At 38.7% G+C, this 16,397-nt stretch overlaps 2 protein-coding genes across 3 annotated transcripts; both read right to left on the bottom strand.

Annotated features, from left to right (window-relative positions):
• Window positions 1-89: 89 nt before the first annotated feature.
• On the bottom strand, window positions 90-4,092 carry LOC103828249 (CRIB domain-containing protein RIC6). The gene is made up of 3 exons (XM_009103864.3): window positions 3,999-4,092; window positions 3,700-3,809; window positions 90-3,603 (listed from the first exon to the last, which is right to left on the bottom strand). Exons 1-3 carry the CDS (start codon window positions 4,069-4,071, stop codon window positions 3,169-3,171), a joined length of 618 nt encoding a protein of 205 aa, XP_009102112.3. The 5' UTR covers window positions 4,072-4,092; the 3' UTR covers window positions 90-3,168.
• Window positions 4,093-11,075: 6,983 nt separating this feature from the next.
• LOC103828175 (TBC1 domain family member 15) lies at window positions 11,076-13,923 on the bottom strand. 2 transcript variants are annotated; one of them, XM_009103783.3, is made up of 12 exons: window positions 13,692-13,923; window positions 13,294-13,432; window positions 13,127-13,222; window positions 12,931-13,034; window positions 12,668-12,867; window positions 12,466-12,588; window positions 12,283-12,371; window positions 12,086-12,191; window positions 11,916-12,013; window positions 11,574-11,828; window positions 11,413-11,496; window positions 11,076-11,335 (listed from the first exon to the last, which is right to left on the bottom strand). In XM_009103783.3, the coding sequence occupies exons 2-12, from the start codon at window positions 13,405-13,407 to the stop codon at window positions 11,321-11,323; spliced, it is 1,284 nt and encodes a 427-aa protein (XP_009102031.1). In that variant the 5' UTR covers window positions 13,408-13,432; window positions 13,692-13,923; the 3' UTR covers window positions 11,076-11,320. The 2 variants fall into 2 exon arrangements, with proteins under 2 accessions (XP_009102031.1, XP_033132066.1); XM_033276175.1 differs by having other exon boundaries at window positions 13,294-13,491; window positions 13,692-13,898.
• Window positions 13,924-16,397: the final 2,474 nt, after the last annotated feature.

Here is a 16,397-nt window from a genome sequence, read left to right as displayed (position 1 = left end):
GCTGAGTTATTATGCTTCTACTGGGCTGTCGAAAGTCTCGCAACTATTAGGTATGAAAATTTAGTTTTCGAATCTACGTCTTACATGGCGGAGAAGTAGTTTTAAATCCTGAGAATTTTCTTCAATGGAGTGGTCTTATTGGAGCTATAGAGAGAATGTTTCGTTGCTCAGGCTGTGATCTATAGTTTATGTCCACAAAGATGCAAACCAGTGCGCTGATGCTATCTCTCTTAGTGTTACAAGAGATCATTGTTATACTTCTTATATTGCCAAGGATGGACCTGGATGGTTGTTACCGGTGATTCTTGAAGATGAGGTTGGAGCGTATAATGATTACTAATTGGTTGTTGGAACACATCGTGCTTGTCAGACCTACATCACGTCACTCTCATTTGAGATGGTTTTGAAGTAGGGAGCTGTGGTTTGTTCTTTTGTTTTGTTTTTTACGTTTTTTGTTTTTGGGTTTGGAGTCCTACTGGTACTCACCATGCTCTTTTAATTTTGCTTGCGATACAATTTATTATGGAATAGACACAAAGCTTAAAAAGAAGAAGATATGCATCATTTCATTCATGTATATTCTCCTCTAATCTTCATGATATTTTAAAAATCTTTAAAACATGCAAATTAATAAATTACAACATTAGACTATAAATGTCAAATAAAAACAAAAAAAAATAAAACTCATGCTTTAAAAATAAAAATGACAACTACCTCGTTGTAGGGGGTGATTGGTAGTTGCTGTAGGTGCTGTCCAGAGCCCTATTTATTTCTACAGCACCAAATTCAGAGCAATCAAGCTTTAAATTTTTTTTTGAAATTACAGCTCTTAAAATAACCTACAGCTGTACAAGTGCTCTGCAGAGCCAAATATCCAAAGCAATTTTTTAGTGCTTCAATAAAATTCTACAGCAATAAAATCTAAAGCACAGCAAAAAGTTTACAGATTTTTTTCTACAGCAAAATTTTAAAAGCTACAGCCATTACCAATCGGACCCGTAATTTATAGTCTTTTTAAAACTAACAAAAATAAGTGTTAAAACATGTAAAATCCACAATTACTAATATCTTAGCTAATAAATTATACAAATCTTCTAAAAACTAAATAATGGATGTTTTAAAAGTATAAGTAATTGGTGTTCTAAAATCTAAGAAGATTTCGCTGTTATCTTCCAATACAAAAAAGTTGAAAATTCTCAACATAGAAGTATTTCTCCAAGAAGACATTCCATCACCAAATCTTGCGAGAAATTCTAATTTTTTTACAGCAGCCCAAAATAAAGGATGATTATACACTTGACCGGCACTCTTTTTGATTAGAATCACTAACTAAGTTACTTAGTTTGGTAAAAATCTAATCAATTACCTTAGTTGAGGATCTCTTATCTTCAGTTTCCTGATTAAGTGAGAAGCTTCAAGGGATATTGCAGAAGCTGGAGGGAGAAGAGCATTATTATCAGCCATAGTATTAGGAACCACAAGAGTTTTACCAGCCAGAAGAATCTGATGAATGATCGTTTTGTGTTGTTCAATAAGATATATAGCATTAGGATTTAAATACCTATGTATGAATCCCTCCGAGTGGATATGCATCACTTCTTCCATGATATCTTTGACCATACCTAAACGAGGACTTAATAGATAAAGTCTTGGGTTCAGTGGGTTCAACAAAGAGGTAGGAAATGATCAGTACAATTTCCATTCATTAAAATTTAGCATATACATATAAAAATCAGTCGAAATTTATAAATGTTTAGCAATGACATGAAAATCATTAAAAAAATTGGTGCCTAAATAACAATTTGGATTAAAAATATTTATATTATTTTCTACTTTTAGTTAGTAGTTCAAATTACAGTCCAAAAAATATTCATGTTGATTTTTTAAAATCAAATTTTATATTATTGTTTTTTGTCAATAAAGTTTTGTGTATTCAACTTTTGAAGCTGCCATGTAATTTTGTGTATTCTCTTTCGAATTCAGCAGAAAAAAAAGAAAGAAAATAACAAAAGAGAATTAGAAATTTCAATTAAAGAGGGAAAATTACATTGAAGACTTTAATATAATTTGAAAGAATTGAGAATTCTATACAATTCCACTATTATTATATACTAGATTTTATAAATGCTATTAAATTTTAGTGTTACTCAATTTACAGATTTCAAAATCTTATTAAATTGCAATGTTATTCAATATTACAATGGTTTTTATAGTATTGTCATTTGGATGAAATAATAGAATTCAAATGCAAAATATGGATGCCAAATTTAAAGATTTTATTTGTCATTTTGATGGAATTCATTGAAGGAAAATTGAATGGGTAAATCTCTATGGATTTAAACAAAAATTAAAGGAAAATTGAATGGGTAAACACTTTTTCTAGATTTTATTTTTTGTTTTCCAAGAAATTTTTCGTAGTTAGGAAATCCGATTTGGTACCAGAATTTTGCGGAATCTCAGCGATTTGTTACCATAAAAATGTTCATTTTTCTGAAAAAACATTTTCTAGATTTTTTTTTTTTTTTGCTGATGAATTCTTCACTTTGGGTAAATCTTGCAACATAACTTCCGGTTCACAGCTTAAACCGGATGTCTTCTCTAGAGTGTTCCTAACAATTTTTGATTCGTCATTTTTCCAATGCTCCTGAAAATGCAGAAGTTCTTCATTAGCAATATCAAGATATTCAGGAGAATAGGGGGAAGGTTATTGGAAGATGAATTTATGTTGAGTTATGGATTTTTTAAATTGATAGATTTTAAACTTTTATTCTTTTTTCCAAGGAATCACCATTGTAGGCTATTGTATATCCTAAGCTTTTCATATCTACTATATTCACATTTTAGCCCAAAAAAAATGCATCACTTTAAGATGCAAAATTCAAGATTAATTGTTATGTACATATACATCCAATGATTGATAAATAGTGGAAATGGATGATGCCTTGGAGAGAAAGCCGCTGGTAAAAGATAGTCTCGAATTATGTTCAAAATCTCCGATTATATTTAAAGAAACAAAAATGTATTCTTGTAATTAAGGTGAATAATAATCACAGTACAAGAATGAAGACTAAAAAATCTAATATATAATGGTATGTTCTGAAAATTAATTAGCCATGCATGTCTCCAAGCAGGAAGGAAAGACTCTCTTCTTCTGTCTGGCTCTCCTTTTCAAAAGTCATCTCTGTTGTCGAATTGAGGCATAGATCTTATAGAACCAGTTTCAGACATATAATCCGACATGTTATCCACATCAGATCTTCGTATCGATCTAGTTGATCCTCCAATTTCTTTCGTCTTCTTCTTCTTCCTCCTCGATTTCTTCGGAGCTTCCTGTAACGAAGAACGCTCATTTAGTTCAGACACTTCCTTTGGTCTTCTTGACGATGATGTTGTTCCTTTCTTCGAAGACCTTCGCTTAGTTTTGTCAGATGATATTTCCCTTGTCGGAGAACCTTTCTCGGAAGCCGCTTTCCTTGAAGATTTTGGTAGGTTAGGTAAATCTCTGGTCCGACCGCCACATTCCGACATACATTTCACGGATGAATCATCTTCTCCGCCTCCTTGTCCAGATTCGAATCCTCCACCATTTTTGAACTCGTTCATCTTTCAAAAATGCAAATATAGACCACATTAAAAACAAACAAATGAATTACTCCTAGCTAGCTAGGCATGCATGAATTATATAGGTAAAGTACGTACCCAGCTTGGTGCGGAGGCAGGAGTAGCGGATGGACCATCCCAACCAATATGGGCAACATGCTTTACGTCCGTTGGATTCCCTATCTTTATCTCTTCTTCTTTTCCACTTTCTACCATTCATTTTTATAACCAACACTCCCAAAAATAAGTATTTGTTGAATGTATATTGATTACCATGCCATTATTCATTCCCATTCAACATGTACGGATAATATTAACCAACACAATGCATGCAAACTAATCATAGTTTCTGCTTCATCAACATATATAAACTTTAAGAGAGGAGGAAGTTTAATTACCAAAAACTTGAGAAATGTATCTTAGACCTTTCAAGAGGCTTTTCATCTTGGAGCTTGACATTGTCAGTTGCATAGGTCTCTAATTCAGGTGTTTTCTTTTTGTTTACATAAGAAAAAGAAGATGAAAATTTTAAAAGAAAAATATGAAAATTGTTGCATGCAACAACAAGAAATTCACGATCGCAAAATGCTATTTATTACTCGTCACGGTTCCAGAAACAAGAAGTTGGCGGCTATCAAAACTGAGGAAAACAATTCTATAAAAGATAAACGAAGTGAAGAAAGATCATTGCTCAAGACTCCAAAATAATTCTTGGAGACAAATTAAGAATACATCTTAGAAAGTTGTAGGTTTGTCTTAATTAGCGGATTCTCCTATCAAAAATAAGAAAATAATTAAAAACAAAACAAAAAATGGTTTGGTAAAAGAAAAATATATATAACTAGTATTAGCATTGGAGAAAATATCTCTTTTTCTCTCTTCTCTCTCCTCATCTGTTCCCTTGTTACTGTTCACTCGTTCTAATGGCAGGAGTTTCCTCGCTCCAGCAAGCGTCTGATCCACCAGATCCTGGAGCTGATAACCATGGCTCTGGATCCTCTCTTCACCCATCCCAATTTCCACCGTTACCTCTTTCCCCTGAAGCCGCATCAAAGCCTCAGGTTACTCCTCCAATCCTCCCTTCCTCTCCTTGGGGTGTTGGGAAGATGGATATTCTTAGGTCTCCGGATAATCGCTCTACTACTATAGTCAACCAGGAATCTTTTTCCATGACTATGGATATTTCTCCTACTATAGTGCCGATTCAGATCTCTGAAAAAGGATTGAGAAAATTACAGGTGCTTCCATCAGCAAAAACTAAAGAGATAGACTGTATCTCTGCTCAGTATACTACCCTTCCAGCAAAGACAAAAGGGTCATCTCCTCCTACCGCAGCCATATTATTTGGTACTGTAGCAAACCCTAGACTTGATATCACTACTCAGTCTACAACGGCTTCAGAGTCTTCAAAAGACCTCCCGCCAGCTACAAGACCAGAGATAGTACTAAATCCTTGCTTTGAATCTAAGAAGGTGACTCCTTCTCTGCCAGACTCAGATCCTCCTCCAACTGGCCAAGCTAAAACTTCTGGTCCAGCGGGTCCAGCAGAACCGTCTCCCACAGGGGAAGCAAACTCGAGAAATCTCCCTCGCAAAGATCCTCAAGCTAGCGGGAATTCCTCTAAGCCTCCCCCCTCAGATAGCACTTATGCTGGAAAAGCTAAGATGGGAACGGATAGATCGTTGGAAAGATTAGCTCCTGTGACTTTCTCTCCAGCAGGAATTCCCCAAGTCAAAATCCCAGATGAGGTCTTCAATCGTGGAGCTGAAGCACATAAAGATTTTGTCTTGGGAGTCTTCACTGGGAAAACCCCTTCCTACAGCCAAATTCAAAGCGTACTGACTCACATTTGGGGAAAAGGCACCAAACTGGTTATCCATCTCAGGCCTCAATCTCACTCTATGCTAGTAAAAATTCCTAATGAATACATTCGCCGGAAAGTTGTAGAGCAAGAGATTTGGCATATTGGGACTTCTATGTTTTATGTCGCACAATGGAGTGCCCAACTAGCCATTACGCCTCCCACGATGGACTCCATACCCCTTTGGGCTCATGTTCGAGGTGTTCCCTTTGATCTCTATACAAGAGAGGGGCTCAGTCTAGTGGCTGGCAATATTGGAGATCCGGTGGAAGCTGATGAATTTACTATTCGAATGGTCAGTCTTGATGTCGCTCACGTCAAGGTCAGAGCTAACTGTACAAAGCCTCTCCCTTCAGTGGCTGAGCTTATCAGGAGTGACGGAACTATCATCTCAATTTCGGTTACGTATCCTTGGGCCCCGCCGACTTGCCCTTGTTGTAATCGCCTAGGTCACCTTGAGCAAAGATGTCCTAACGCAAAGTGGGCTCCAACTGCAAAGGGTTCATCTAATGCGCCAAACACTGCTAATCAGCCTGAGCATCAAAAATCGCCTTCTCATTCTCAACCAGCACCCTCATCTCCCTCTAAGGACAAGGGAAAAGGACATCTCCATCCCTCCTCTTCTTCTGCTAAGGATGATGCAGTTGCTGCTGCTGCTTCAACCAGAGATTCGGTTATTACTGCTGACTGTTATACACCGTTTGATAAAGCCCTTGAAAGGACCATCTTCTCTAAAGATACTCTGGTTGCTATCCCATTCTCGCCAGCCATCGTATCTCATGAGGGTGGACCTCAAGTTTTGAAGCCGTTTATAAATGTCTCCTCCTCCAAGAAAAGAAAAGGATCCCATCTGAGTAGAAGATCTTCCCCTGAGTCTACTGGAGGGACCATCAGCGCAAATTTATTCTCAGAAATTTCTTTGGCTAATCCTTTTTCTCTATTGGAACCCCGGAATCTTGGGCATCTCTCTGCAACAGGCTTCTCCTTCAGTATTAAGGAACCGGATGGGCAATCTGGAGATTCGGTTTCTGTCACAGCCATTGTGCTTCCTGAAGGATCTTCTACCCCTGTAGAGGGCTCTTCTCCTCCTGGGGGAAGAAACACAAAAAATCTTTAATGTCAGTAAACATAACTTTTTGGAATGTCAGGGGATTTAATGATAATGCAAAGCACCCGGCTTTTTGGCACTGGCTTAATAGTAATAATATCTATTTTGGAGCAATTTTGGAGACTCATATTAAGGAGTCAAATCTTACTCGGATAATGAACTCCGTCTGTCCTCAGTGGTCTTTTGTCTCTAACCACTCTGAAGATGATGACGGCCGAATAATAATGTTTTGGAAAGCACCTGCGGCTCTTAGTCTTCTGCATAAGTCAAGGCAAGAAATTACGTGCGAAGTTGTGTACCCGGGACTACCTACTTTCACAATGTCGGCTATTTATGCTGATAATACAGTCGATGAAAGGAAGATTCTGTGGGATACCTTACTGGATGTAAAAGCTAGTCTTTCGCTTCACAATTCTCCTTGGATCATAGGGGGAGACTTTAATGAGATCATCCACTGTGCGGAACACTCCTCTCCTGCTTTCAACAGCATCACACCTCAGATGATAGAATTCAAGGATTGCATTGATGAACTTGAAGTTAGGGATCTTCGGTTTCATGGACCGCCATTCACCTGGTCAAATAAACAACCATCTGATCCTATTTCTAAGAAATTGGATAGAGTGATGATTAATGAGGAATGGTTACTCACCTTCCCAAATAGTCTGGCACATTTTATGCCCCCAGATTTCTCAGATCACACTCCAAGCCTTGTCAATTTGGAAGCTGCTCTTCCCGTTGCTGGCACTCGGCCTTTCAAGTTCTACAACTTCTTAACAGCTCATCCAGATTTTTTAGCTACAATCACTGAAGGTTGGGAAATCTCACAGCCTGATTCTTGGTCTCTCTCTAGCCTAAACAAGAAGCAAAAGATCCTCAAGAAGTATCTTAAGAAACTCCACAAGCACAACTACTCTGAAATCCAAAAAAGAGTAGGAGAATGTAATCAAAACCTCAAGGATCTTCAGCTGGAATCTTTGTCCAATCCATCTGAGGAAACCTTCCTAGCTGAGAAACTCTGTACTGAGAAACTACATCATCTTAGACGTGTGGAAGAAGCCTATTTCCATCAGAAATCCAGAATTCAGTGGTTAAAAGAGGGAGACCAAAACACAAGCTTCTATCACAAAGTAGCAATGGCAAGGAACTACTTCAATACAATCCATGAGCTTACTGATATCAATGGAATAACCGCCACTACTCCAGAGGCGGTAGGCCTTCTGGCTGTCCATCATTTCACCAACGTTTTGGGTCCTCCCTTGACAATTGCTGCTCCATCTCTACAGCAGCAGGTCGACCAAGCAACAGTGTATTCCTGCTCTCCTGTACAAGCAGATGAAATGGTCAGGATACCAACAGTGGATGAGATCATGAGAACAATGTTTAAGTTGAATCCCAACAAAAGCCCCGGACCAGATGGCTTCACATCTCGGTTCTATAGCTGCTCTTGGCATTATTTGGGGAAAGAAGTTACAGCGGCAATCAGCAAATTTTTTACCACAGGAGATTTGCCTACTGCCACTAACTCAACTATCTTGACACTAATCCCCAAATTCCCTGGTGCTTCTTCCATAAAGGACTACAGGCCTATCTCGTGTTGCAATACTACTTACAAGGTTATTTCAAAACTCCTAGTTTCGAAATTAAAACCCCTGCTCCCTGAGATCATATTGCCTAATCAGTCAGCGTTCATCAAGGGAAGACTACTTTTAGAAAACTGCCTCCTAGCTTCTGAGATAGTAAGTGGCGATCACAAGAACAAAGGGCCAAAAAGACTAACCTTGAAAGTAGATATTGCCAAGGCTTTTGACTCTGTCAAATGGGATTTCATCATAGCTACCCTCAGCTCTTTGGATCTGCCTTCGCAGTTTATTCAATGGATCAAAGAATGTATCTCGACGACGGCTTTCTCTGTTGGAATTAATGGTTCACTCCATGGCTTCTTCCGTGGTACTCGAGGGTTGCGTCAAGGAGATCCGCTTAGCCCTTACCTGTTTGGTATAGCAATGAATGTGCTGTCACACAAGCTTAATAAAGCGGCTGAAGATGGAACATTTGGGTATCACCCAAGATGTAAAGATTCAAAACTTACCCACCTCTGTTTTGCAGATGACCTCTTGATCTTCTCAGACGGTTCGCTTCCCTCATTGCAAGGCATCATCTCAGTACTTTCCGACTTCCAGATAATTTCAGGGCTGGCAATCAGTCCTCAGAAATCATGTTTGTTCTCGGCTGGCATCTCAAATGTGGAGATTGAAGACCTTGTCGCTTCTTCCGGAATCCCGCAAGGCTTCTTGCCTATGCGCTACCTAGGCCTCCCATTGAACACAAAAAAGCTTTCGCTCATCAACTGTGAACCGCTACTGCAAAAAATCAAGTCAAAAATGAGCTCTTGGACAGTAAAATACCTGTCTTTCGCAGGAAGACTCCAACTCTTAAGCTCAGTGATCTCGGGGATTATCAATTTCTGGTGTGCTGCTTTCATCCTCCCAGTGGAATGCATCAATCAGATCAACTCGATGTGTGCGGCCTTTCTATGGAAAGGTAATCTGGAGGGGAAGTATACAGCACGCGTGGCTTGGGATTCAGTTACGACACCTAAGGAAGAGGGGGATTAGGCATTCGAAGTATTGCATCATGGAACCGTACTTGCACTTTAAAGCTTCTCTGGATGCTTTTCTTTAAAACAGAATCTGTATGGGTAGCATGGATCCATCAGAATGTTATTAAAGATAAATGCTTCTGGTCAATGAAAGAGAGCCAATCGCAGACTTGGTTATTCAAGCAGATATTGAGATTGAGACAAACAGCAATCAATTGGATGAGAATATTACCAGGAAATGAGAATTCAATCTTCTTCTGGACAACGCCATGGTCTCCATTTGGCCAACTCATCAACTTTGTTGGTCATAATGGACCGAGACAGTATGGTATTCCCCTCTCTTCATCTCTAGCTTCGCTGTGGGTTGGAGAAACTTGGGATATAGGTCCGGCAAGATCTCAGGAGATGGAGCAAGTCCAGATTTTTCTATCAACTGTATCTCTCTCAGAACATGAGGACATGCCGGAATGGAGCAGACTGGGTACCACTCCTGCAACCAACAACAAATTCGTGTCAGCTAAAGTCTACAACTACATAAGGGAATCAAAGCCTTTGGTTCCGTGGCATCATGTGGTTTGGCTGAAAAAAGGAATTCCAAAGTGTAAGACACTTACTTGGATGTTTGTACTCAATAGGTGCCCCACTCGTGATAGGTTACTGTCTTGGGGATTGCAGACGGATCCTCTCTGTCTTCTGTGTAACCTACTTCCAGAGAGCAGAAATCACATTTATTTCTGTTGCTCCTTCTCCTCTGGAATTTGGAGAAACCTTGCTGCGAAACTTCAGTTTGCCATTATCTCAGACGATTGGGATGATACTTTGCAAGGTCTGATCCGTTACACTGGTGATAACCGGTTGCGCTATCTCACAATCCTATCCTGGCAAACGCTGATTCATGAACTATGGCGTGAGCGCAACAATAGGCTCCACCGATCTCACTTCAAGTCGCAGGAAGCTATATTCTCAACCATCTCCTCCACCGTCAAAAACCGTATCTCATCGCTCCGTGAAACTGACCCAATGGAATCGAGTGCCTGCATGCAACTCTGGTTCTCTCTACCGTGAGACCTTTTGATTACTTCATTGAGGAAGACAACGAATATTTTGATTCTGGGCTTTATTTCTTCTACTGCAAAAGCTCCTAAGCCCATGTTTTCCTTTGGGCTACTCTCTCTCGAGACCAAGAACCATGTGGGGCTCAGAATGAATTTACTAACTTTATCCACTAGAGCATTGTAATATTCTCACATTATGTATGCTTTTGCCTCCTTTATAATATATGCACCAAATTTTAGCAAAAAAAAAAAAAAAAAAAAAAAATATAGTAAATTCACCTAAAAATCCTCGACTTCAGGAGGGGAAAAACAAGGAACAAAGATTCATCAAAGAAATGAAAAAGAAAAATAAAATGTAAGCAAAATAAAATGATTGTTTGAAGGAGATAAAGCAAAAACAAGTGGAAAATGTGTGTGTTTTAATCCTAGATTTCCGTTAATGTGATGGTTAATACTTATTACTTTCAGAAATAATCAAATTTAGAATTCGTATTATAGAGTTACGTTTTCTTCCTTCAAATGGATAGAAACATTACGTTTTATTCAATCTTATATTAGTACATCATGTAAAACTTTAGAATAAGAATGTTTGTGTTTCAAAAAAAGAAAACAGTATAAGAAATGTTAATATTTTTGCCTTGTACTTAAGTGTCTTAAAAATATATGTCCGAAATCTGCAAGTTTATATTGATCTAAATACGTTACACTAGAAATCAGTATAATCATTCTAGAAATGTTAAAATCTAGCATAATCCAAAACATTACAAGTTTTAATAGTTTTGAGTTTTGACGATCTGCCCACAATTGTTTAAGCTCTATAAAATTTTGTAAGTAAGAAAATAAAAATTAATGTAAGAAAATAAAGAGTTTACAACGTTCATTCTTAGAACTCAAAAACGGCACACTGTTTATCACCAATTCATAAATTATGTAACAAAAACATAAGAAGAATGAACAAATACAAGAAGAAAAAAACAGAAAGAATCATCATAGCTTTTTCACCAATCTCCATCCAGAATCTTTCATGAGATTCCTAGCGGGCGATGAACAACTTTCCGACAACTGTGTTAATATATATATAAAGTGGAAGCAAATCTTCATGGCCTATTAGCCTGCCCAGAAACATAACCTTCCTTTAGTATATAAAGGATTTATCTTCAACAAGTTTAAAAGAATGATAGAAAGAAACCTTTTTGAGGAACTTTTCATGGATCTTCAACGCTTCTTTACACGCTTTTTTGGCGTCAAGATTACCGGCGATGTCTCCTAGTATCTGCAAAAACCCCAACAATGACTTTGGAGTTTGGTTTGAACGCTTTGAGAGGGAAACAGGAGAGGGAGGATAGAGACCTGAACAACGTCGTCTAGGCCTTTAGCTTCCTTTAAGAGACGTTTGTTCTTTGTCTGCAGAACGCTAGCGACCACGAAAACAGCAATCGTATTGCTATGTCGCTCGTTCTTTCCGCTGTTCACGTATTTCCTCTCAAACTTGCCATAACGTTTGAGTAACTTGGGATCGTCTGCTGCGTTGTTGTTGTTGTTCCGGTCTTCTAGTTCCTCGTATGTTGCAAACATGTTTGGATTATACTCCATTGCCCACATCAGCTGTTACCAAATAAAAATGCACTTCATTCTCATTATCCGAATAACACGGAAAAGAAAACATCAGAGTAAGAAAAGCAGTGTTGTTACCTCCCAAAGGTACAAAGCGTCGAGGAAGGAGAACTCTCTCCTGAAAAGTACCATCAACATCCTTATAGCAAACAGATACTCCCCACCATCCAGATCCTCTGTTACGTGCACAAAGTTTAAGTTCACCAACCAACACGAAGAGTGTATGCAACACAGCACAAGACACTTACCTAGATGTTGATGGAGGCGAGGATCAACCGTTTTAATGACCTGTGAGAGCACACCCAGCTGAGTCTGCACACCCATTGATGTTGCTGTTGCCCTGAAATTTTCTCTCTGGAATTCAAAAAGAAAACAAGAAACCGTGAGGACAATCAACGGTCTGGTAAGGACAGAACAGGACATGAAAAGTCAAAGGGGTTCTTACCAGTCTTCGCATTGCACGCTCAAAGCACCAGAAAGCATCGGCTTCATCCTCAAAGAGGATTATCATTGGGGAACATATATCATTCATACCTACATAGAGTAACAAAGTGGATCAGTTCTTTTTCCTTTTTTAGTTACAAAATGTTAAATCGTGTAAACAGCAGCAAGTAGACTAATAAGTAACCTTGAACGTAACCGATATCAAGATTCAACCAAGTATATATGGCAAGAACATCCCATAGTTTGGACTGATTAGCACCATCCTCATAAAAGGAAAGATAGCGATCTGTTCTAGCAACGTCAAGGCCTGCAAAGCAAAGCAAAGCAACCATTAGAATAGAAGACGGTTGTAAAAGAAGTAGTGGTTTCGTTATAAGAAGAGATACCGATCTGATGCAAGGAGAGCATCCATTGGAGGACTCTCTCGTCTCTAACAGTCTCTTTGACGACCCAGCCTTGATTTTCAACAGAAGATTCATCAATTGGTTCGCCATTTTGTTGAACAACAGCCATAGTGATGTAGGTGCCGGTGCCAAGGACAGGAACCATAGTCTTACATTCTTGTTTCCAAGCAGCGTACTGCTCCCTAAATGCCCATTTCAAAAGTTAGGTTATGAATGGAGCAGTCGACAGGAGGGAAATATAATACCTTCTTAGAGTCCGGAGCTTGGTCCTTTCATCAAAGGTGCTGTCAGGATCGTAACAACCTAACAAAAACTCCCAAACAGCGCCTTTGATGGAGGGATGAATTCCCTATTTGATAAGAGAAAAGAAAGAACCAAGAGTGAGCGAAGAACAAGAACAAGGGGGAATATTATTAAGAGAGATAGGAGAAGAAGACAGACTCCACGCTGAATACGTCGGAGGACTTTTTCCATATCCAAATGGCCATCTTCAGTAAAGGCAGCGTGCCATCTTCTTGCACTTAGAGTCTTTCCAGCCTGAGAGAAGAAAGGATGGATGGATTATTTAAATTGCTCAAGATATTTTAAAAAGAAAAAGACCAACTCACCCTGGATTTAAAGCGGGTCCTGGGAACATCAGCTAGACATTCAGGTCTAACTGGGTAGAAACCTTGCAAATCTTCTCCTCCTGATCTCCACATTATGTATGGGCAGCAAAACATCCAATCCAATCCTCTTCAATCCAAACTTATTATTCCCAACCACAGAGATCATTCATTCATCAGACCCCCCAATATCAGATCTTGCTTTATTAGATAAGTGCCCCCAATTAAATTAAATTAAATAAAAAAAAAAACACTTTTTTCCACAATATGAAAGAAACCACACAAAAAGGTACATATGAAGCGCCCATGAATCGAACAGCAATATGCTCAAATCATCATAGCCACAAGACAAGAGCATGAATTACAAAATCATCATAATAAATATCTACAGACAGACATACTCAGATTATGCAGATTGGGATCCTAAAGAGCCGGACTCTCCTCCACACATATCTATTATGATGGACTCTCCTCTTCCCTCTTCCCTCTTCTTCTTCTTCTTCTTCTTCCATCGTTCGTTCGTTCGTTCGTTCGTTCTATTTCTAGTAGGAGGACTCCGCATTATAACCGGACCACAAATCACACTTTTTGACTCCCGGTTCCCTTCCTATTTTCCCTTTTCCCTCGGTTCCTTCACCAACCGTCTATCTCTACCCACCCCCACAATGGGCCTTATGGGCCTCTTTTTCAATTTAATCTTTTTAATTTAGAAAAAGCTAACATTTGTTAACATGTATTTTTTTTTTTTCTAACTTCATCATTTTATTAATTAAACCTTGATTGTACATAATCTTCATGTAGAAGATTTGTTAAGAACACAGGAACATAATTATGTAAACAATATGAAGACATATCATGTAGCGGAGTTCTAGCCAACGAATCTGCTACTTTGTTAGCTTCCCTTTTGACCCACTGAAATGAGATGTTCTGAATCTTCTCTGCCCACCACCGTATTTCTCTTTTCCAGTTGAAAGAATCAAAGTGAAGTACCAGATCATTTAAAATATCAATAGCTTTCCTGCAATCCGATTCTATGATAATCCTGTTGTAGCCTTTTGTCCAACAGAACTGTACAGCCATTAGAATAGCTTGTAGCTCACTCTCCAATGGAGAACATACCATATTGCCTTGTACCTGAACAGCTCCTTTATAGATTCCGTGTTCATCTCTAATAACCCATCCTGCTGAGCTTGGTTCTCTTGTATCAATAAATGATGCATCCACATTGCATTTTAACCACCGGTTTGGTGGAGCTTTCCATCTTTGTGAACTTCTGCTTGTAGGAGAAATGCTATGTCCATCCGAAGCATTATTATCTTGTGTTTCAATATTTCTCCATTCCCTTGCATCACTCCTAGCAGCAGACAGAATATTCTTCCAATGGAAATCTCTCTGTTGAAATACTAACACGTTTCTGCTTTTCCAAAGCTTCCAGAGAATCCAAATAGGCAGATCTTGATAATGACTCAGAGATGTTGCCGTTGAGACTTGTAAGCAAGCTTCTAATTTTTCTTCATATGTAGACATTGTACTGTCTAAAACCAAATTATTTATACCTGAAGCCCTCCAAACTTTCTTTGCATAAGGACACGTAAAGAAAAGGTGTTCTTCTGTTTCCTCCTCTAGCCAACATCGCTTGCATATTGCATCAGGAGTAACATGTCGACGTTTCAAATTATTTCCGGTTGCAATGCTTCTTGAAGATATTCTCCACAGAAAATGTTTCAGTTTAGCTGGCACCTTTACTTTCCATAACTTTTGCTTCAAAGCGACTGAACCATACGTTGGAGGAATGTAGTTATTATCAGGGAGGTGAGTTACTAACCAGTAACCAGATTTCACTGTATAGAGTCCATTATCCGTGTAGTGCCAACCCATAAGATCCTGCCTCGCCTTTGAGCTTATCTTTAATTCTAGTATCTTCTCTATATCCTCTTGGATGACGTCTTCTCTGAGTTTATCCAAGTTCCAACCCCTTCCATTATTTAAAACATAATCACTAACCTTACTGTTAGTATTGACTTCTCCTCGTGATCTTGGAGGTCTTGGTGGGTGAAGACTTAGCCAGGAATCCGTCCACATCTTTGTTGACTCCCCATTGCCAATGATGTATCTCATTCCTTTAACTATCAAATCCTTTCCATGGAGAATTGATTTCCAGGCATAAGAAGATTTTTTCTTTAGAGTAGCTTTTAGGATATCACCTTCTGGAAAGTAGCGTGCTCTCAAAACTCTTGCCATCAAACAATTTGGATTTTGCATTATTCTCCAAACTTGTTTTCCTAAAAGTGCTTGATTGAAAGATTCAAGATCCCTGAATCCAAGCCCTCCTTCTCTCTTTGGAATGCATACCCTTTTCCAAGCATACCAATGTAGACCCTTTGACTCTCCTGTGCCCCACCAGAATCGTGCTAGTATAGCATTGATTTCCTCACAAACTTCCTTTGGTAAACGGAATATATTCATCGAAAATATTGGCATGGCTAGAGCAATAGATTTAAGAAGAACTTCCTTTCCTCCATGTGTAAGGTGTTTCTGCTTCCATCCATGCACGACCTTCTTAACCTTATCAACAATATATGCAAACATCTCACCCTTTTTGGATCCAAACTGCTCAGGCAAACCCAAATACTTCCCAATCCCTCCTTCATTATGAATCCCTAATACATTTCTCATTCTTGTTTTGACCTCTGCACCAACCTTACTGCCAAACGTGATTGTAGATTTACTCAGGTTGATTGCCTGACCCGAGACTGATTCATACTTGGAGAATATATCTTTTAACTTCTTTGCCGCTTTAGGATTAGCTAATGAGAAAAACAGGGAATCATCAGCGAAGAGCAAATGATTAACTGCAGGGGCTTGTATAGCAATTTTTACTCCAAGCAGGGAACGATCCCTCATTGCTTTGTTACAGAGATGAGACAACACTTCAGCGTAGAGAATGAACAGATAAGGAGAAAGGGGATCTCCCTGTCTTAATCCCCTTTTCGGTGTAATAAACATATTCCACTAAACATATTTTAGTCCTTAAATATTTATTAAACTTTACAATTTAAAATTAAATTATAATTATGAAAAATTATTATGAATATTTTTAAATTAAT

This window comes from Brassica rapa, chromosome A07 (assembly GCF_000309985.2).
Source record: "Brassica rapa cultivar Chiifu-401-42 chromosome A07, CAAS_Brap_v3.01, whole genome shotgun sequence".
Lineage (NCBI taxonomy): Eukaryota > Viridiplantae > Streptophyta > Magnoliopsida > Brassicales > Brassicaceae > Brassica > Brassica rapa.
The sequence above is the reverse complement of the archived record's forward strand: the minus strand, read 5'-3'. Positions and strand labels throughout refer to the sequence as shown.